General features: G+C 39.0%; 1 protein-coding gene across 16 annotated transcripts in view; it reads right to left on the bottom strand.

Moving 5' to 3' along the window:
- The window catches only part of pyd (zonula occludens-like protein polychaetoid), a 92,043-nt gene that overhangs the window by 11,437 nt on the left and 58,669 nt on the right, over positions 1–21,937 (bottom strand). For 11 of the 16 annotated variants that reach the window (XM_065866351.2, XM_065866350.2, XM_065866340.2 and 8 more), the window contains 3 exons: positions 5,190–5,359; positions 1,306–2,868; positions 637–1,240 (listed from right to left, as the gene is read on the bottom strand). In XM_065866351.2, coding sequence (XP_065722423.2) covers positions 637–1,240; positions 1,306–2,868; positions 5,190–5,359 — 2,337 coding nt within the window. Of the gene's footprint in view, positions 1–636; positions 1,241–1,305; positions 2,869–5,189; positions 5,360–7,501; positions 7,716–8,736; positions 8,864–20,315; positions 20,619–21,937 lie in introns of those variants that run through there. The other 5 variants (XM_070996369.1, XM_065866345.2, XM_070996370.1 and 2 more) reach the window with 5 other exon arrangements.

Here is a 21,937-nt window from a genome sequence, read left to right as displayed (position 1 = left end):
GAAATCTTTGGTATAACTAAAACATTCTTTTTTTCTAAAGCTGTCGTCTTGACATAGTAAGAAAGTAGGTATATATTGGTAGGTAATAGTGTTGCTATGCTAATTGACCTCTAAATGTGCTAAAAAATTTTAAGTTTTGTTGGAGGGGTAAATGAAACTCAAACTGGTTTTCTAATTATTCTTAAAAGGCATTCTCGCAAGTTACAAACTTATATTCTTTTGGTAAATATTAAAAAGTTTTCGTGTTGTTTGGAGTTACTTAACTAATTAGATCTTTAAATGTAAATCAATTTCTTAAAACTGTTCAGTTTGAAGAGAAGTTATTTCATATCTTATGTCCTTGATATCAAATCTTTATAAGAGTACAAAAAATATTTAAATAAATGAATCCCATTTTAAATACAAATCCTAAATCTCCCCTGTACTATCTAATACTGTTTCGAAAACTGGACTTTCCCATCACCTTTTTGGACAGTTAGGACATCTTTAAGTTAGATATTACGAAGTTATCAAATGGAATCACGACATCCACGAGATGCTTTGGGTTTCAATTACAACTTAAGGACTAACTACATGGGACAATACGCAGACAACAACTAGGATGGACTTGAGATCTGGACAGGAAGGAGGACTCACCTTGGACTCGGACATCCACACGGCGCCGCTCTGCTGAAGATCGATCGAATCGCGCAACTTTCGGTACCAGGACTCCTCGTCGTTCAACGCGATCTGGGTGCTGAAGATGTGCGACCAGACGCGCTCCAGTTTCTGGCACTGCTCCAGCAGCTTCTTGGAGCTCTTGTGGGCCGCCTTCGGGAGTCCGTGGCGCAGCTGTTTGATCACGTGCTTGCTGTCCGTCTTCAGGAAGATGACCACCGGATAGAACTGGGCGTAGTTGAGGCGATCCACTGCATTGGGAGTGATATCCAAGAGGGCATGCTTTCCCCTATCCATCACATCGCGTATGTTCGACAGTCGAACAATTCGGCACTTTCCACTAGTAGCAGTTCCCGCGGACTTGTCGTCATCCTGCAGAGGAGTTGAAAACTTGTCGGGGAAATCCTTGGCCAATCGCTCGCGGGCCAAGTCGGAAACGGGTCCAAAGAGCACAACTGGCCGGACAAAACCTGGATGACGTAGGACGACACGCTCGTAGGCGGGGAATTTGGAAATGCTGTCGGAGAAGACCACATCGTCCCAGTTCTCGCGGGACAGACTCTTCGAGCGGCGGTGCGTTGAGCTGTGGGTTAAAAAATAGAGGTTAAATTAGGGATTAAAGATCATATAATGAACTGTTGAACCCACCGTCGTCGTCTGAAGAAGTTGCCCCTCGATTCGTTGGCATTCATCTCCTTCTTGGTGGCATTGAACTGGGCAGTGGCCAGTTCCTCGGCCCTAGATTTGTTCGGTATCACACCGCGCTGCATCTCCTGGTGACCTCGACCAATCTTCAGCACCTGCCAGGATCCAACTACCCCATTGTGCAGGGTATCGATCACCCGAAAAACATCGCCCGCCTTGAAGGCCATCTCGCCCTTAGATGGATTATCGCAATGGAAGTGCGTCTTGATGTGGAAGGAGTCGCCGCGTTGGTTGGTCACCACCTCGTCGTACTCCTCCTTGCAGTACTGCACAATCAGATCGATGCGATCCTGCAGGCTCAGTAGGAAGAGGACTGCCTCCTCCCGCGTCACTCCGTTCATGTCCATGTCGTTGACCTTAAGGATCTTATCGCCAGGCATTAAGCCCTGTAGGGAGGCTGGAGATCCTGGTTGAACGGCAGTCACAAAGATGCCGGCCTCATTGCCACCGGTTAGCCGGATGCCCACGCTTCCCTCTTTCTGGAAGGAAATGAATCTTGGCTCGGCACTCTGACGTTCCTCGTAGAGTTGCCTTCGGGAGCTGTAGAAATCCTCCTGGGCAGCTCCACCACTCGTTCCCCTTGGCGGAGGTGGGCGTGGTGGCTCGTCGATGCCGGCACTTCGGCCCCTGGTTGGGGTGACGGGTCTGTCCAGCTGCTGGAGGGATACTCCATCCATGATGGGTCCCCGGGAGCGACCTCGCGGTGTGAGATTACTCTTCTCCTCGTTCAAACCATTGCCATTCATATTCGGACCATTGGAGGTGCGAGTGGGAGGCTGAACGTACAGATTCTGGGAGGAGTAACTGGCTCCACCGGGTAGATAGGGATCCTCCAGATTGTTGTTACTGCTGCTGCATCCGGATACCTGAGGCTGATGACTGGCGTATATGTTTCCCGACGCCTGATGGCTGGCCGAATTGTTGAGATTCAGTTGGCTCACAGCTGCCTGGTTGGTGATATCCCGCAGAACCACTAGATTCAATCGCTCCTTGCAGCCATCGATAATCTTTTTGGCCTCCTTGAGACTCATCGTATCCCCGCAGTTGGTGTTGTGGATGCGGGTGATAATGTCGCCCTCCTGTAGACTATAACCATTGGCATTCAGCTGCTCGCGGGCCTTGGAGGAGATCTCTTTGACGAACAGCCTGCAGCCAAGAACCACTCCATAGTCGTCTTTCTTGCCGCCCTTCGTCAGGGTCACCTTGATGGGCTGCCCTCCACTGGCATTCTGCACCAGCGAGGAGTTGAGGGAGTTGGGCTGGCTCAGGTTGGTCATGGGGGTTGGAGGAACTCCTCCACTTCCATTGGCCACCAGACCCACCGAACTGAGGCTGTGCGAATGCTGATGCTGCACTGCTCCGCCAGGATTTATGGGATTCAGGGGCACGCGACGCTTGACCACCAGTTGGACCGTGTTGCCACTATCCCGAAGCACCTGCACCGCCGTCGCATACTCCACGTTCTCCAGGGAGACGCCGTTCACCGATATTATACGATCGTTGACTCTGCAAAGAGGTACAAAAAAATGGTTTCAGTTCCAGGCAGATAAAATGGATCACTTGGTTTGCTTCTGTAATTGTCGGGTAGCTCGTAAACCCTGCCCTAATGGCCGAATCGTGACCAAACTAGAAAAGTACAGGTTTCTGTTTATATGCAGGTCATTAGAAACGACCTTGTCCATTTTTACACAGTCATTAGACTTGCAGCCATAATTAAGAAAAGTATTCTGTGCAGAGTACCAACATGGAAATACCCAGGAAAAATATTATATTATTTATTTGGGCTATGCTTAGAAGTGGAAATGGTTAGAAGGTCGATCTGGTTATCATATCAGCTATTAAACACTATCATATTGACCTGAATAAAATAATTGAACATGATTAAGGTTATCGAATTGGACCCTCAATGTCAGTATTGAGTACAGAGTATCTAAAACAGTAGCACATATGATATTTAAAACCCCTCTAGCTCAAGATACCAAATGTTTTGGATCATTGAGTGCAAGGCGATCGGGCGGCAGGTACAGATCGGACTTCTCAGTCTCAATACCCCAGCAACTCGAAGTGAAATCAGGTTAGACTTGGATTGAAGACATACGCTAATAAACAGGCAATTGTCTGAGTTCTTCAGCATGACTAGACTGGAAGTAATAGAGCCGAGAATCGAGTGCCAAGAATCGAGAACCAAGGCGTCTGCTAAGCGGCTTCCGTGGATTTCTTTGGAATATCTCTGGTTCGGTACTTCGGCACTTGGTTTGTTTGTACAGACCTGAACAATTACGGTCCGTTCTTGGAACGGAACACAACTGAAGTGGAGGAATGAAAAGTAAAAACGTAATAGTAAATAGCACATGACGAATTAACGACAAGAATGTTATACTTTAGATCCAGATACAATAATACAATATAAGTGTGTGTTGCGCTCGTCGCGGCAGACAAAGTGGTTAATGATAGAAATTATATTGCATGTCTGAGGCGAAACATAACCATAATTAAGTTGTCTGCGAGTGCACAAAGAAGCGGCAGCCGAACGGAGCCAAACTGAGCCGGGTTTTACTTTCGGTTCGTCGATGGAACCATTGAGTCTGGTAGGAGCGGCTTAACAATTAAGCCGGCCAAAAATGCGGAAAATGCGGCATGGAATGGTATGAGTTGGATTGGGAAAACCGACTTATGAACTCAGAGAAAAACTTACACAACTTACATGCTGTAAAAAAATATTGGGTTGGTTTAGAAAACTAAAAAGTTACCTTTAGGATGGAAAAAAAACCACAATCATAAAGGAGTTGGTTTTATAAAGAAACTAAAAGGATAATTTTATCTAAATTAATATCAAACGACCGGTTTTGCCTTTATTTCTTATTATATAAGAGTGCATGTCATAACGCACAGTGTCATAACGCCCGGGACCCCTAAGAAATGTTTAAAGTGGGCGTTATTACACTTTCAGAAGTGTCATTTTCCCTCAACTCATTGTTAAAGTAGAAGTATAGAACATTTTATCTCGAGTTAAGCCCATTTTTCTGCAGTGTATTCTAGCTACTAAGCTGCATAACAGTGAAACTTTGCCCATAATGAACCCACATGCTCTAAGCCAGCTTGCAAAGACATGTGCTGAACTGCAGCTAATTTCCACTTGTCTCCGCACACTTGGCAAACATTTTTCCAGCCTCGGCAGCGGGATTTTCCCTTTGAAATCCTCCGGCAGACTCAGGTAAGGGACAACGTGAACATAGTTCCCTGCATGTCTGGGCCAGGGTAAATAGTTTCTTGGGAAAAAAGATTATGACAAGTTTGTAATCACTAGGGTCTGGGCCAAGGGCCTTGCTCTCCGCTCGCCGTCTATTGAAAAACGCTTTGGAATTTTTATTATTAACCAGAGGGAAACAGCTTTAGAGGGTCGGAGTTGGAGCTGTCAAGGCGTTGGTTTAATTATTTTATTGTTTTGGGGCTCTGCTACGTGAGTTTGAAGTATTGAAGTGTGCGCATTTCGGGTTTAATTTTCAAAGGAGTGGGTATCAAAAAAAAAGAGAAAAAAGTTCTAAGCCCAAGATTAACGATGTCAATTGTCAGCGGCATGATGGGAATTTATAATGCTCATTTTTGGATTGAAGGAGGGAACCAGCTAGTTCTGGGCAAATAGGAAATGCTTAGTCTGCATTTTATTTCATCAGCCGGGCATGGGGGCCCATTCAACATGTCGGAATTATCCCAAACAACAATTAATTTCCTGCCAGATAATAATTCCAAATGCATTGCAAGAGGTTTACTTCCGAAAGGGGGTGAGTAACTTCTGTTGAGTCATCTCTTGGATTTTCGATACTTACTGCAATCGATCCTCGGCGGGACCACCTTTCAGCACATCGCTAACTGCTATCGAGGGATCTCCGTTGGCGAAGTGCGGATTATCACGTCCACCGGAAACGGCGATGCCGAATCCATAACCCGGCACCCGAGTCACAGCAACTGTGTGGTATTCCCAAGTGGTGCGATCACCCTGGAAAAATTCGAAAAAGAAAAGGGAAAATGATATTAATAACTACATATATAAAATTCACAAAATATATCATAAGAGTTTTGTTTATAGAAATACATTTCACATATTTTCCTGCAAACTACAAATTTATCGTGGAATTTTGTGTACCTAAAAACATTTTCCTTTGCTGTCCATCTTAATTTATTTCAATATAATTTAATTGGAATTTGTTAAGGACGGCTGGCAGGCGGAAATGCACATGTGACTTCCGTTTCTCCATTGTTTTTACATACTCGTTATAGGCGACCTGTTGCCCAGACCCTAGAACAACCCATGAACGACCCAGCCACTCGGACACGATTCAATTTTATGCACTAGAGGTTCCAACAGAAATGCGTATATGCACGTAAAATGGGTAGTGGTTAGTTGTAAAAATAATAATAAAAATAATAGAGGAAACAGGAGTTGTTGTTGGGTGTGCACATGCTGTGACTGAATGGAAATTCGTCGAGTTTTCTTCTTTTTTTTTCCTGTTGTTTTTGTGACTGAGCCACCTGACACAAAGCGGAACTAAATAAAGCTGAAAACGATTTGTTTACGAATGAATTCTGTTTGGAAATGCTATGAATGAAGTGGAATCTAAATTCATAAACTTAGGGATGGTTTAAATCATCTCGTTTAGCACAAAAGAGTTTGAGTTATAAAAGAGAATGAAAGATGTTTGGGATAAACTAGAAAAGTGAGTTAAATGTATGCAAATTCGCTTTTTAGTGGGCACAAAAGAAATTTCTTTCTCATCTCGAATTTCCAGTTTTAATTATGAATAACGGCTAGAATAAACGTTCTCATATCATTAAAGTTTTATTAAGTTTTGTGTTACTGGATTTAACTTCTTTGTTTATTTATAATGATTAAATGGGATCCAAATTCATATTTCAAGTTGTTTGGCGTAGTAAATCAATTACACGTAGTTTGCCATCCAACAACTCAATTAAATTAATGATTTCTATCGGCCTGCTAGCGTTTCCTCACCCAATTTACCACCTGAAATTACAAAATCATTTTAGTTTGACTTCATTTACCCTCACAGCAGGTGCTGGGCGAAACACATTCGGAATGCCCATTCGACACACTACCCCCATAGGGGAAAACTCAATTGAGAGATCCAACTCAATCATTACACAAATCCAATATACAATGAAGATAAATCAATTAAAATCAAATCCCATCAAGCTCTTTCCCAATTCCAATGCTTGCATTCAATTCGCCATGATTCAGTCGACAAAAACGGTTCCGAAACTGCAATCAATTTCGAATCTGTCGCTCGGCGAGCCAGCCAATCCCCTAAAACAACACAAAAAATTAAAGCGAAATTTTCATGCCTGTCTCAGGTGGGCGCCACAAAAATAAAATTAACAAAATTTTAACAGACAGACGCAACACGACGCATCCAATTACAAAGAGTCGGAATAACATTCCACGCGTGGGCTGGTATAAATAACAAACAAAATTAACTAACGAAAATACAAATTTGTGCAGTCGCGTGGGCCAGCCTAAAGTTAATAAATATTTATGAAAATGTACGTCTGCTGCAGGTGTAGATATAAATGTATCTCCACAAACTACTATATATGAATTTGCATCAAACTAACTCCACACATCTGCCTAGAAATCTTTTGGTTATGCTTGGCTTGCATTAAATAAAAATAAAACCGAGGGAGGCGAAAAACATGAAAGAAGATTTATGAAAACGTTGCTGGATTTTTGACCGAGTTTGTGCATTTTGATGGGGGCGGTAAAATTATAATTAACTTAATTGCAAGTGAAATTAGTTGGAAATTTAATGGTGTGCAGCCAGAGGAAGGCGTGCGTTAAAGACTTTCTTTATAGCAGATATAGCCAGTAATTAATCTTGTCATGTGTGGCAAAGAAGTTTTCCCGATTCCAGTACCATACTACTCATAACCTTGGTCTGCTAAAGCTCAAGCATTCATCAGATAGTTTATCTAGTAGTTTTGTATCTACAAAGACCCCACCCTTCGCTTAAGTCATAATTTAAGTTCCAGCAGTTTGATTTATGACCCAGTTACTACACACTCTTAATGACTTTAATTATATGGAAACTAAGATGTTTGGCTCTGTTTTTTTATTTTTTTTGCTTACCACCAACATGTTGTTTGGTACATAATCCGGAAACTTCATTGTGTTTGCTTTTATTTGGTTTCGTTTGGGGCAGATAGAAATGTCTCTCAAAACAATGCACTTTGAGCGAATCAAAGCAATTAATTTGATTATTTAATTGGTTTCGTTTGACATGTTTATAGAGAGTGTAAGCTCACTTGTTTGCTTTGCGATATGAATGCACGTAATTTGAAAACTTGAAGCACACACAAAAAATATATAAGTATATTTTTAATAACAAATGGGGATAAATAAAATGCAAGAGTTGCGGAATTTCGCGATAATAAAGTTTCGAAGCTGATGTCACTTTCAATTGTTGTTAACACACACAAATCGGTAGTTGAACATGTCTATTCATCTGGCGGAAAAACCCACAAATTGAGGTAATGATTTATAAATAAACTTTTGCTTATTTGCTGCAACTTCACGCCGTTTAAAGTTTGGTTTCGATTTCAGTTGCGATCTCGATACTTTTCGATTTTTTATTAGAAGTCCATTTGCATATGCTAATGGCTAGCGGCTGTCAAGAAATATCTGAACGAGGCGTCATCGCAGATACTTCACACTCCCCATGAAGTTAAAGTACAAAACTAGCATGGTATAATAGCAAAAGTATCTCAAAGACACACCGAATATCTCTCTCTTTATAGAGACATTTGCATCGTGCAAAAGGTTTCTTGCCGCCAAGAGCCAAAAGCCAATGACCAGCCAACTTTGCGTTGCAAATTTGGAGCGGCGTGCAACAATCGCTTGTATTTGTTGGATGTGGATGTGGATGCACCGAAAGTGAAATGTTCACAGCTGCGCTCCGCTGAGCATTATGGGTTGCATTTTCGACTTGGATTGCGGATTTCGGATTGCAATGGGCTATGGTTTCTGGTTGCCGGTTGTTGGAAAACCCTAGCGATTCCGTGTTGCCATATGAGGTTCCTTATGTGGTTATAAGTTACAAGAAACCATTAGTTTACAAATATTGCAGATAGTTTTTACATCATTCAATTTATTTATTTTGTTAACATGCTAAGATATCACTTGATATATAATATCTTTTTTTCATATAAATCTTTGTTTATTCATTGAGAAAGTCTTTCTTCAAGTGATATCTTTCAGCTGTATCTTTTGGGTGTATCTTTCGGTTAGAATTCCATCGCGCACTTGATTCAGCTGAGCCAACTTATTAACATTAACGCTTTCGTAATGAACAAACACAAAAACACACACAGCGGAATGAAGGAGGGTGCAGATATATAGATAGGTATTCGTATCTCTCGGATACGGCGCGCCGTCGCAGTTGTCCGCTGGCGGCAACCGTTGACGTTGACGGCTTGAAACACGCTTCGAAACTGTTTTTACCTACGATTGTGGACTCGTGGATGTGGATGCCAAATGCGATCCAACGAATGAAGGCGCAGCGCAAAATAAACACGAGAATGAATACCACACGGCGCTGGTATCTGTGAGATACAATCGTATCTGTGTGTGCGGTTGTGTGGATGGTGTTGATGTTGGGCATGAGTTCCACTTTTAAATTGAAAGGCCGGAACACGGCGAACACAAAAATGTAAACAAACCGAGAAAGAGAGCCAGACAAATAGAAAATATTTGATAAAGTTGTGTATGAAAGAGATTTTCAGATTGGAGTTTCTTTTCACAAAATGCGGGTCGGGTCTCTCTATAGAGAATGGGTTTGAGTTTGGGTGTGGAACGCATCTGTGGAATTAAAAGCGGGGCTATCAAGAAGGGACTATGAAAGAAAATGATCCGGTTTAATGTCTGGAACTTCTGATGAGGAGGATCAAAGGCGATGTGCCACATCAAACAAAGGGAGGAATTTCATCATGAATTGAAAATAAATATGGAGAAATATGAAGTTTCATGATCCACAAAGAGAAAACATATATTTGAGGCTTGGCTAAAAATATCTATGCGATATTTTCAAACATTTAAATATCATATTCATATTTAATAGACTGCTTCTAACACTTCCTCAATCGCTGCCATAAATCTCCATCTGGTCAGAGATTTTTCCATTTCTTTTTCGCCACTTGAGATGTGCTGAAAAGTTGAAAAGTTCACCACTTGAGGATGGCAACTTCAATTCAATTAACCCTCTATCTGCCCGTCTACGAACCAATCCGAGATCATGCAACAGCCGGTCAACAATGGCATATTAATTCAATCAAGAGATCGCTTATTAAACGTTTAAACGTTTAAAGTGACAAACATGAGACCCTGGAGCGAAAGAGCCACAGAGATCGCTCCATTACGCGACTACTAAAGACTGAAGACTGAAGAATGAAGTCGAGAGTGACACAAGAATATTCCCTGAATTAAATTCTACCCATTAAAGTGCAAGCGATGCAGAAATTGCTGCATTCATGAATTTTAAAGACAGCAAAAGCCAAGAGGCAGCTTTAAAAAGAGTGTGGGGTAGAGGGTTACCATATGCAGATAAACATTCACACAGTGGAACTTCGTTAAGGGGAACTACAAAGAAATAATGTCTGATAATACATAAGTCTGAGATTCAAAAAGTAACTAATGTTAAGTAGTCTAATTAAAAATCTTTTTTGTAAGTTATGGCTACTGTTCTTTGAAATCTACTCTTATAGAAGCCTCACTGTACGTAGTTATTCATATATGTAGATGTATAGTAAAGTAATCCACCATCCAGACTGTCAGCAACTGAGACTGCAACTGACAGCACAGCATCACCCCGAATCCGCCGGATCCCCGCCTCTAGAATCTCGCATATTTATGCAAAATTAAAAGCAAATCAACAAGGCAGCATAGTTTTTCCCTCTGTCCCGCTGGCCGATGGCAAAAAATATGTAAACGATTCTGACGCCATTGCCAATACCACGAAAGCTGCCAAACAATAGAGCTCTAGTCTGGAATTCCTATAAAGTAGAATTTCTTGTTGTCGGCGAGGAAACTTGGTGCCAAAATAGTGGGCAAAAAAACAAAAGACAGTCGACTCACACTCACAGGTCACCACCAAAAGCTAAAAAGCCACTAAAACAAAGGCAAATATTGTTGGGATATATACAGATATATTGAATTGCATAGACATATACATATGTGTAGATACAGATAGTTGTTGGGGTCAAGCGGGGAAACAATGATATACCATTGCAGATAAATAAATCATAGAGAGGGCCCCAGGTCTCCAGATCCCATCTAAATGATCGCCTTAAATTTGTTCAACACCTACTGAGTTTGGAAAAGGGTCTAACGACTAACCCATTTTATAGTTTTGGGTCTCACGCAATTTATCAACGATTTAATGAATTTTTAATCTATTTCTCTTGCTTCCCTGGGCTCTCGTCGTACAGTCTTTTCTTTTGGTCCCAGAGATCAGATCAGGTAGGAATCTTGAAAGATTCCTAGGGGCATTCAGGTACCCAAGAGGCGAAAAACATGTCGGGACACGACCTTTGTGGATGGTATGTTCCTGCAACGAATTCCACTCGAAGAACCGAACCCCTGAAAAGTGGTGGCTGCTCTTTGTGTTTTGTGTACCTCAATTGATAAACAATTGACTCTTGTGCATCACACACATACAGGCACAAAAGTGCAATCAGCCATGACAATTTTAATTTAAGTACCCCTCTCTCTATATTTTTCGTATTTTTTCCTCTTCTCAGGATAAAGCTTTGTATATAAAACTTGGCAGCGCTGTTGAATTTGGCCTGCCAAAAGTTCTGTTTTTTTTTCTTTTTCACCTTCTCCTTTTAAGTTGCATTTTGTTCGTCGAAGAAGCACGAACCAAAGTAAATAAGTTTGCAAGAAAAGGATTTTTTATCGAGTTTCGTTCTTGTTTAATGATACACCAAAAAGTCTGTTTGTGTTTTTAGTTGGCCTTCTGGCAGTAGGGTGGCTCACCAGATGTTGAAGTATTGCTTTCATTCAGTGAACAAAATATATGGTGTACCAACACATGTTGGACAAATTATTGAGAATTTTTGGAGTTGACTAGCGAAATAAATTTTATGGACTATCATATTTCTTTATAACGTAAATCAGTTGTCAAGCAGGTTGTTTAACACTTGTTTGGGAGGTTTATTTTATCTCTGGAATTTTACTGATGCAATTAATTGTAAGCTTACCGCGTCTTTAAACTCCAAATGCTGATTAGCTGATTTAAGATTGTTTAAGGTAGAGAAATTTTGAACTTTTCCAATTCCACCATGGATCACCATAATGTCAAATTGGCAATGCATTCTGGGCAGATGTGACTCTTTTCGGGAGCTATTTCGTATGCATGTCAGAGGTCCTTGAAACGTGTTCCCGTCCCCCAGCTGGCCACTTGTCTGTTGGGTGTTAAGCGACATCAAACAGGGCTTTTCCCCCTTCAGCACCTCTGTGGTTCCACAGGATGCGATGCGGATGCAGACTGTGATATTGTTGGAGGACACCACAGGCACATCCACAACAACGACAACTGGTCGAGGTTACGTTATCCTGGCGGCCACGTAGATGACATACGACTTGTCTGTGGCGATTACCAAAACGGAAGCATGGGGGAATGTCGGTGGTAATGGCCACGTGACAAGGTGAGTGGAAGGATACGGGAGAAAGTGGGCGAAAGCAGGCCGGAAACCCACCACCCACTTGACAGGTCGGGGTCATTTTGGCCAAGAGCTTTTCAATAACAAAATTTGCATAACGCCTGTGCAGTCACTGGAAACTAAAATTGAATCTTTATGGAAGAAGTAAAAACTTCTAGAATTTCTAAAATTAAATATTACATAGGCTATAAATAATACTTCTCCCTAGTTTATCTTTGGTTTAAGGTATATTTTAATTGAAGTAAAAAAATAATTTGATATCTATTTTTTCCAGTGCATTTGAGTCAGACTAAATAAAGCGTCTGAGTGTCTGTCGTTTGTCCTTTGGGGAACATTTAACGGGTTTTATGCCGTCGCGACGTGCTAATGTTTTGCAGTCAGCTTAAAGTGCGGCAATCGAAAGGCCCAGCATGAAATTCAACCATATATGTATAGGCGGCATAAGAATCTTCATATATATATACTTATATACACTATGGATATGAAAACTTTCCAACCAAACTCAGGCCACTCTCATGGGCATTTTTTGTTCGAAAGAATTTCTATCTGTGCCCATTTGTCGAGTGTTTTCTATTGTTTTTTATTTTTCGCTTTGTGCGTGGTACGTGCTTGAACTACAAAACTCTAGATTTCGTTTCTTATATATAAATTAGGCACCCCACCACTTTTCCCCTGCCCGCCACCAATCCATTGCAATTGAGTTTCCAGCAAAGTGCGTTCATGTGTTTGAGTTATGGTGCGCATGCGTGCCACTTGGAAATGGAAAATGGAAATGCCCTCGGGAATGCATCTGTATCTATAGATAGATTTTAGCTGTCTAATGAAAATGACCTTAGGTAACTTATTTGGGTCAGGCGTGCAGGAAGGATTAAACTGGGATGCAGGCTTAACCTTGGTTTTACTTGAAATTCGATAGATAAGATCTATAAAAGGAAAGGTGATGATACAGAGAGAGATGACGACAGATAAAAAATTCTTAAGCCAAAAAGGGAGTAAAGATCCATCGTCACTAGGGTCTTAAGATCTTTTGAATTGAAGAACTAAAGGATATAAAGTCACAAATTGAAAGATTCTCTTCAATGCATAACATTTTGTATTTTATCTTAGGACACAACTCACAATATAGAGCAGGGTAAAATTTTGAAAACACCTACTAAGCATCCTCTGCTTTTTTTCTTTCTTTATAAATTAGTGTTCTATAAAAATTCAGACATTTTAGAATTTTAACATCGTTAAGCGTAGGCAGTGATGATCAATTTTATCATTATAAATATCGATTTTAAAGAGATTACCCTACTTAGTCGGTATTTTTAACCCGGGCAAATCCTTAAAGCCCACCACTCTGCCCCTGGCCATTGTCCTCATCCGCATAAAAAGCGTTCGAGCATCCTTTCACTTGTCAGGACGTGTTATCCTCAACACACAATGGTGCTCTGTGTGCCTTTCTATGGCCCAGAGCAAACACCTACTCCATTTTTTCTACTTTTTTTTTTGTATATGAACGATATGTAAACAGGAAATGGGATACAACAGGATACTGGCTACGGAATACGTTTTCCATTGCTCCTACATCTTGCTACTATCTCTTCTTTCCGTATGCAAAAAGTAAACACTCTGAAAATGAGTGTGTAATTTTCCAAGGCAAACAAGGAGTGAGGGGGGCTTACATTGTACATTTCAGACGAAGGAAACATGAAGTGCCAAAGGAACTGGAAAAATGCCGACTGGCACGTCTCCGGGAAGAAATCATTATGTCACATTCTAATCACTGTGTGCATTGCGACAGGCAAAAGTAGAGCAAAGGTGAAGTTTCCTGGAAATCCCTACAATCGGGAAATAAATGTAAGGTTGGGTGGAAAATGTGAAAGGCCAAAGGAAAATCTAGTCAATCGAATTGAAAGGAACAAATACGAACAATCAAGGAGTGCAAATATGATTGAAACTTCAATCAGCTTTGTGAAATCCTCTTTTTTATTTGCTGAACAATGTATGTAAAATTCCGCTCTTTCCAACAATATATAATCCTGTCTTGTGAGGTCTTGAAATTTCCATTTACATCTTAACACTTGTCATGTTTATTAAATTTACATTCTCATTAATTACCCATTCAAATGTAAAGTAAATTCCATTGCAATTTATGTAACTGCTCAGTTTTTTATCTGGGTTATTACTTGCCATTTAATTGAGTATTTAGATTTATGATTTATCCAAAGCAATTTCATTTGTTCTCTCCGATATAAGTGTTCAACTCAAAACAGTGCAAAAAAAACCCACGCCAGAGGCTTGGCACTCAAAACCTCTTTGCAAAAATAAAAGAGTTGAAACATCCATAATAGTTAATGTTACTTGTTTGTAATATATGCAAACTATGTGGTAACCATCAACACGGCAAAAAAAGAACAGCCGCAGACGATTATCGATACCCACACAATCGATTTAAGTGCAATTTGCATGGCTGCGGTGTCACTTTAGATAAACGCCACAAAAATAATTGGCATGGGTTTCGGGGTGCAGTATTTTAAATATGACAGTGCGTCACAAAATCACAAAAAAATTGTGCAAAAATAAAGAAAAAACTGGAACAATTTATTAAAAATTGTTGAAAAAATTATTTTTTCGCTCCTTGCGTTTTAATGTGTCTACGAAATCCACTGTGTTTTATGCATCAATGGTTTTTTGGCGGTCAAAACTAATCTCAATTATGTGCAATTCCATGGGGACTCGTTTTTTGCCAAAGGAAGTCAACTGGAAAGTGTGCAAAAAATGAACCTAAATGACCCGTCGCGTCGCCCAAGCTCAAATAGGGTTTATAATGCATGACAGAGTTCAGATCCAGAGTCCATCCATCATATGAGACCATAATATAATGAGCCCGAGGCGAATCACTCACTAGACGAAAGAAGCTTCTCCCTTAATTATGCTAAAATTATTCATACTCACGAATATGCCCCAAAGGGCAGGCAAATTGTTTTTAAAAGAACGTTTAACTCACCTGCAAAGAAAGGGAGAGAAAACAGAAGCAAAATGTTAAATAATTATATAATTACGAGCATTATAACTTCTTAAAGAAAATCCCACATATCATGAATATCAAATTTCTTATTATTTCTCAAACCAAAATAAATAGATTATATTTTATTATGTTTACTTATGAAGCACATGGTTGAAATTCAGGTTTTTTTAATGATTCATAGGCTGCTTGAAACCATCAATCTTTGGCTTTATCTGAGTATATAAATTCCGATTTAAAAGACGGTCAAAAGCGAATCAACATAAAAGGCGTACGTAAATCCGATAAAAAACTTTCAATTAGCATGCGAAAAAGTAAAGTTTAAAAAATAAGAGAAACGAAATTAGCCAAAAATGCGAAACGAATCTGTTCACAGAGTTTGGAGTTCTTTTTTGGTTCTCTGCCCTTCGATAGCTGATGTTTTATTCAGTCGGCGATTGATTTGCATATAAAATTGCTTGTTAGCATGCTTTCTGGCTTATTCAGCTTAAATATTCCCCACGAAAGTAACTTTCACATGTAATTCTCCTAATTTGCGGAAAACAAAGACCCAAATAACCAAATTCAACTTTGACATTTAAGCGAGGAGAGTGGGAAATCTTTGACTATGAAATTAAATGAGGCGACTCTAATCGAACCCACACTCAAATCGTGTCAAATCTTAAGGTGTGCATAATTCAATGAAGTCTAGACGATGTTATGGTCTTCATGGAATTAAACTCCCTTCAATATTTGATTTATATTTCGCACACCCATGTATTTAAATCTCAATTGAATAATAAAATATTCAGTAACATCACTGCTCTCCTTTTGTGGAAATGCAATGACAGACAATGCCAACTGTGAAAAAGCCAATTACTTTTTATCAGCCTTCGACAGCTTTCCATGTTTATAAACAAAAATCAAGCAGGCAAAAAGCAACTGCCTGAAAAAATAATATTATTTATGGTGAAAAACCAAACGAATAAATATTTGGCATAAATCGAAACAAAGGGAACTTATTGTTAAACAAAACACAAATGGAACTGGAGAAGAAAGAACTTTTCAGTTGACATTAAGGGATGGGGGGCATGAATCACCGAGTGGGGTTATGAAAAGGTATTAATTGAATGCAAATGAGAAAAGGTGCAAGAAACCGCAGATATTGGGCCAGGTGTGTTGGATTATGCATGGAATTTGCTGGATGGCAGGAGGGTTCTGCCTGAATTGATGTGAATAGAACGAAGTCATGTCGAGTCCCCTGAGAGAGTTTCTTATGAATGCACAAGGATGATGATGAATGATTATTAAATGGAAAGGATTATAATGTAACTTGCATTTTTTTAAGAATCATTCTAGCTGTTAATTAATGAAAATTCCATACTCCTTCCAAAGAGTTATTATAGTTTACTTGGGTATTTTTTCCCAGTGTATGCAGAATGTGTGTCTCTGCTTCGGAACTGGTTTTCTACCCATTATTATGAATCAATCGACAAGAATTCGAGACTGGGTGCGGTGTGTGTGCGGTTTGGGGCAGCGTGTCAAGTGAAGTGGTCGGTCTTGTATATCCACAAACTGCAAATACACAACTACAAATTGTGTCCATTCATTTCCCAATCAATGCCTGCCACTACCTCAAAGCTCAGTGTTTGTTTCTGCCTCCAAGTTGGTTTCGTAATCTGCCAAAAACAAAAATCCAAAAACAAGTCTAGGCCACCACGAAATGCAGCGTTCAAACGCATTTTACATGTTTTATTGTGCATTTTTTTCGAGTCTAAAAACTATGCAACGCTTTGCTGAATGAACCACACATTTCTCAGCCCGATGGGGTTTTGTTTTGCACCACAGTCGCAGTTTTAAATCCAGTTTTATTTGCTGTATCTAGATTGTCGCTTTTGATTTCGGATTTCCATTTCAAGATGCTAATAAATCTTGGCTTTTAATAAGATCGTTTTGCGTAAATGTTGTGTGAAATGTGTTTTTTTTTTTGCCATGGCTTTGAGAAGTAGAGCAGGTGGAACTAGTTGGGTGTTCCAAGGCGAAATCTGATAATTATAACGAGTCTATTTGATCTATTTTTTATTAAGAACTATAAAAATATAACATATAATGATAAGCTTTACTATTATTATCTACAGGGCTAAGATCTTAACGATATGCAGCGGTAAATATACTTTCCAAACGCAAATAAAACCCATACCCCTGCCCAAATCCGTTTGTTTTCAATCAAATTTTCACATGATACATTGCCCCCCCAACGGAAGCCAAGTTAATTAGTAAGAAATGACTCCATTAAAGTGCAGCCAACATAAAAAAAAGTTAATTTGAAGCTCACGTGACTAACACAAGACAGAAGCTAAATTAACAATTTTACAGCTGCAGTGGGCGGGCGGGGAAAGTGGAAAAGGGTTTTCCCCGATTGGAGGCCCAAACAATTATGGGGCTCAACATGGCAACCGACTGGGGCGGAGATACATAGACATGGATACAGATACAAACGGATTTCCAGGGGGGCTGGGTAATTGCCTGAACATGGGAAGGGCGCTCTGGTATAGAAATCACTCAATTGCCCTATCAATTCAATGCAGTTCATGGCCTCATGACTAGATAACTTTCCAAACTTGAACCGACTGGCAGCTGCAGAATAATGGCGTTAAATTACCAATATAAATCAATGGGTTAAACACAACGAAAAACCAACACCCGCAACGCTCGATCAATAAAAACGAGAGAGAAAAAAACATGATATTAGGGAGCGGTTTTTAGGGTTCGGGGGGATCGGTGGATCGGTATCGCAAAAGTCTCCAAAGGGCACCGGCTATCGTTTACTTAGCCACCAAAAACCAGTTCAACAACTTGACTTGGATGCTGGCCAAAGACTTTTTCTTTCTTTTGAAGCGAGTTTATTTTTATCTGAGTGGAACTGGAAACCCCAAGACCTCCGGCTCACTCAATCTCAATCCTTGGAGAGTTCTTGAGTCTTAGGGCCTCGAATCGTGTTTCTGGTTCTGGGCTCTCTTATTTTTATTTTATTTCCAGATCGAATGCCGAGTTCGCTTTTTTTTTTTTTTTACTTGCTTTATGGTCATGTAAAACTGGTTTCCTCTCGATGTGGTGGTAGAGATTCTTTATGGGCCTGCTGTATTTGCTTTTCCAGAAATCGGTTTAAAGGATTTCACAAACTTGAGCAGCGGCGGTTATAAATTGCGGTTTTAGGTGCTTGAAAATGTCTTCATAAATATGGGATATCTGAACTTGGCAATGGGAAAGATGATAGAAATGGTTGGTAGTTTATGAGGGGAGCTTAGAATCGAAGCGAAATAATCTGTCACATATGTACTGCAAATACTTGAGTTTATCTTAAAGCTTTACTTATGTTTCTCATGATCTGATCATTAGACTTCCACTTTCTATAGCATCTACATATCCAAGATTCTCATAAATAGTCATTAGCCAGCATCTAAACGCCATCAGTTAATGGCCATAAAAACGGTGTTGAATCCATGGAATGTGACCAAGTCAAGTCGGTTATTTATAATCAATACAATAATATTTTTATTATTATTTCCAGCCATGAATTATGCATTCTGAGCGCCGCTCTGAGATTGTGGCAGGTCTTGAGTTCAAAATAAAAAGTGAATGCCAATCGAAGTCTAGTCTAGGCAATGTCAAGTTTTTCAAGCTAACTAAGCTGATCTTCGGATGGAAAATGAAGGGGAAAATCTGAAATACAATTTTTTTTTAATCATTGATGTGCTAGCCATTCACTCTTTGATTGAATACTAAATTTATCTTAAGTTTTATATAGAGTCAAGCTGGAGTTTAGGAATATTTAATAGATCTAATTAACTACCTATTGAATATGACTTTATACATTTTACAATATACAATAGCTTTATTTTCATCAAATTTCCCTATCGGCGTTGCCTATCTGAAATATAAAAAAGCTTTTTTCATACTTATTTTCCGAAAAATATACGAAAACCTGAATACAAATTTCACTTTCAAAAATTTCATTAATTTTACGACTACAAGTTTTTGGGTTGGCATTTTTTTTGGCCCATGTTTATTACGCTGCAGTCAGGTGAGCCAACAGGTAGAGGTCCTCGACTTACGTGGCAGGCCTCTCTTTCACTCTGCCGCAGCAATTTGTGGTTTTGTTAATTATTTTATGCCATAGCTTGGCATATGAAATTACACACTTTATGTTAATTAACAGTTTCCTTCGGTTGCCATTAGTTTTTTGGCTTTTCCTTCGATTTTATCAAAGGCAATTCTTGTGATTGAACTATTCCGGTGAAAATGGTGGGCTTTTTGGCGGGGTTATCAAACTTTTGGCATCAGACTAACCATCAATTTGCTCAGTTGAAACCTCAACTTTGTTCGGTTATTTTTTTTTTGGGTTTGTTTTCTTTATAACCTTTATGGCTGGTGTTTGTCTGTCCATAAAAAGTTTCCTCGTTTTTTCAATGCATTTTCACTTACTGCAAACTTGGCACTTTTTTCCTCATTCAGCTGGGGTTTTTGCTGATGAGGTGAGAGTTTTCAAGCAAATAAAGAGTGTAAACAGATTTTGCCCAACTAATGAGCGGTAAGATGGGCAGGCAAAAAGGATGGTCTCGAACCCAGTTTACATGCGTTTTTTAACGCTAATTAATTTAATTGTTTTCTGAGATTTGTAAAAACAAATTGTATTAAAGCTGACCCACTTTTTGAATATATGTTTGAGTTTGCCGATCTGATGAAAAATCATTTAATAAATATTTAGGGGTTTATAAATTTAATATTGAGTTGGTTTGGATAATAATATTACCTTCATAATTTTACCATAACATTTTAATTGCACTTTGATCTCTACTTTTCTGCTAATAATGACACCTAATCATCCCAATTAAAAATAACCAAAGGGCATTCTGACTGTCAAGAATCTATTAATCGAAACCTTAAGGTATAAGATAATTTCAATTTTTCCATCATATGTACAAAAAAAGTATTTTGAATAAATTAAATTTTTTAAAAGGTGTTAACACTGCATAATTAAATTGATTATCAATATCACACCTAATTTCATTTAATTTTATATTATTTACGCTTCAATCTGTCAGTTTCAGCAATAATATTATTTTTCAAAATAAATGAAAGACCTGATTTCCATTTTTTCTACAACGCAAATATGTATGCTGTATGCTAACAACTCCAAAATCGCTCCTAAATTCGCTGGAATTCCGCTCTTTACCTGTTGCTGGAAAGATTCATGCCGAAAGTGATTGTTTGGCAGGACGTGCTGGTTGCCAGATGCCGATCCGTTGACTATATCCATTTCGAAGTTGGCAAACAATTGATTAATTTGCGCTTTTCAAGGAGGTTACTGTGGTTGCCTGGAGTCGCTATTGCCACATGTTGCACATTTCAAATCTTGTTTGCAGAAATGTAAATTCAAGATTTTCACAAAAACAGGTTTCCAAAGGGGCACTTGGTTAAAGCATTTAACTGGCCACCAAGCAAAACACACGAATGACACTTGAATTACATTTTACTTTAAGGCTCTTTTCGTGTAATTTTCGTTAGATATTATTTTCGTGGGGTTTTCTTTTATATATCTATATATATATATATATCTTTTTTTCTGGTTATTAATTAATTGCAGTCGCGAGACACGCGCGTGACAAACGAAAATCGGCAAAGTTCGTATGGAAAAAGTACAGGCGCCCCCAACGAAAACGAACACAAAAAAATCAAAGAGAGTTAGAAAGAGAGGGGGCGAAGCACTAAAAAATATTGAAGAAATCGGCGCGATATTTGGTATGGTAACGATTTGTCCGTTAATCGCGTCCACTCGCCAGCAAACGTTGGCCACTTTTGAAATAGACTCAAGAAAGCAAAAGCCGACCGACGTACGTGGAAAACGTTCAGTTCGAAAAATATGCTCAAAAATGCCCACTCACCAATACTTAAGCACATTCTATGCGTTCATGTGAGCCAGGTAAGCACACACATACACACACACACCTGCATACACAGGTAGATGTCAAAACACGTAAACTTGTTGCTGGCAACATGAGCGAAAAATGTTGCCCGGCAACTTTTCGCTGGCAACCCGGTTTGGTTTTGGACCTTTTTATTGGACACCTTTGCGTCTGTGTGGGTACAGGTGTGTAGAGTTTTGGCTCACTCAAATCGCTCGAATGTGTGGTGAGGCGACAAAGCTACAAAATCCGCTTGAAAATGGGCAGCACTGGCAACGGGTTTCGCTTCAAAATTCAACTCCTTTCCTTAACCCTACAGCTTTTGGGCTCATTAAAAATATTATAAAATATTTTTTTAAATCCTTTAAAAATTATGTTAAATTAAGTCCATAAAAATAAGCGAAGTCAAATGTCGTTAAATTTATGTATTTTGGTGTATTTCAAAATAGGTTCATGTTCCATTTAGTGAAATCTTTAAAAATAAATGATTCTTCAACTTGTACTTCTGTTTTGTTAAAACAAATATATTTACCAAAAATAATATTTTAAAAAATGTTAACATAAATCTCTACGTTGATTTGTTTTACCAAAAAAAATATTTTGAAAACTTTAAATATTAATCTCTATTTTAATTTTAATAACAAAGCAAGAAGAAAAAACCCGAAAAAAATATATATTCAATTTGCAATTACTGTTTTTAACAAATTTTTATATTATAAAAACTAAAAATAATATTTAAAAATTTAAATATAAATCTCTATTGTGATTTTTATAACAAAGGGTTAAGCACGAAGAAAGACCTTTAAAAAATGTTTCAACTGGCAATTTTGTTTTTAATAAATTTTTATGTTATACAAACTATAAATAATTAAAAAAAAATAACATTTTAGGC

This window comes from Drosophila suzukii, chromosome 3, assembly GCF_043229965.1.
Source record: "Drosophila suzukii chromosome 3, CBGP_Dsuzu_IsoJpt1.0, whole genome shotgun sequence".
Taxonomy (NCBI): domain Eukaryota; kingdom Metazoa; phylum Arthropoda; class Insecta; order Diptera; family Drosophilidae; genus Drosophila; species Drosophila suzukii.
The sequence above is the reverse complement of the archived record's forward strand: the minus strand, read 5'-3'. Positions and strand labels throughout refer to the sequence as shown.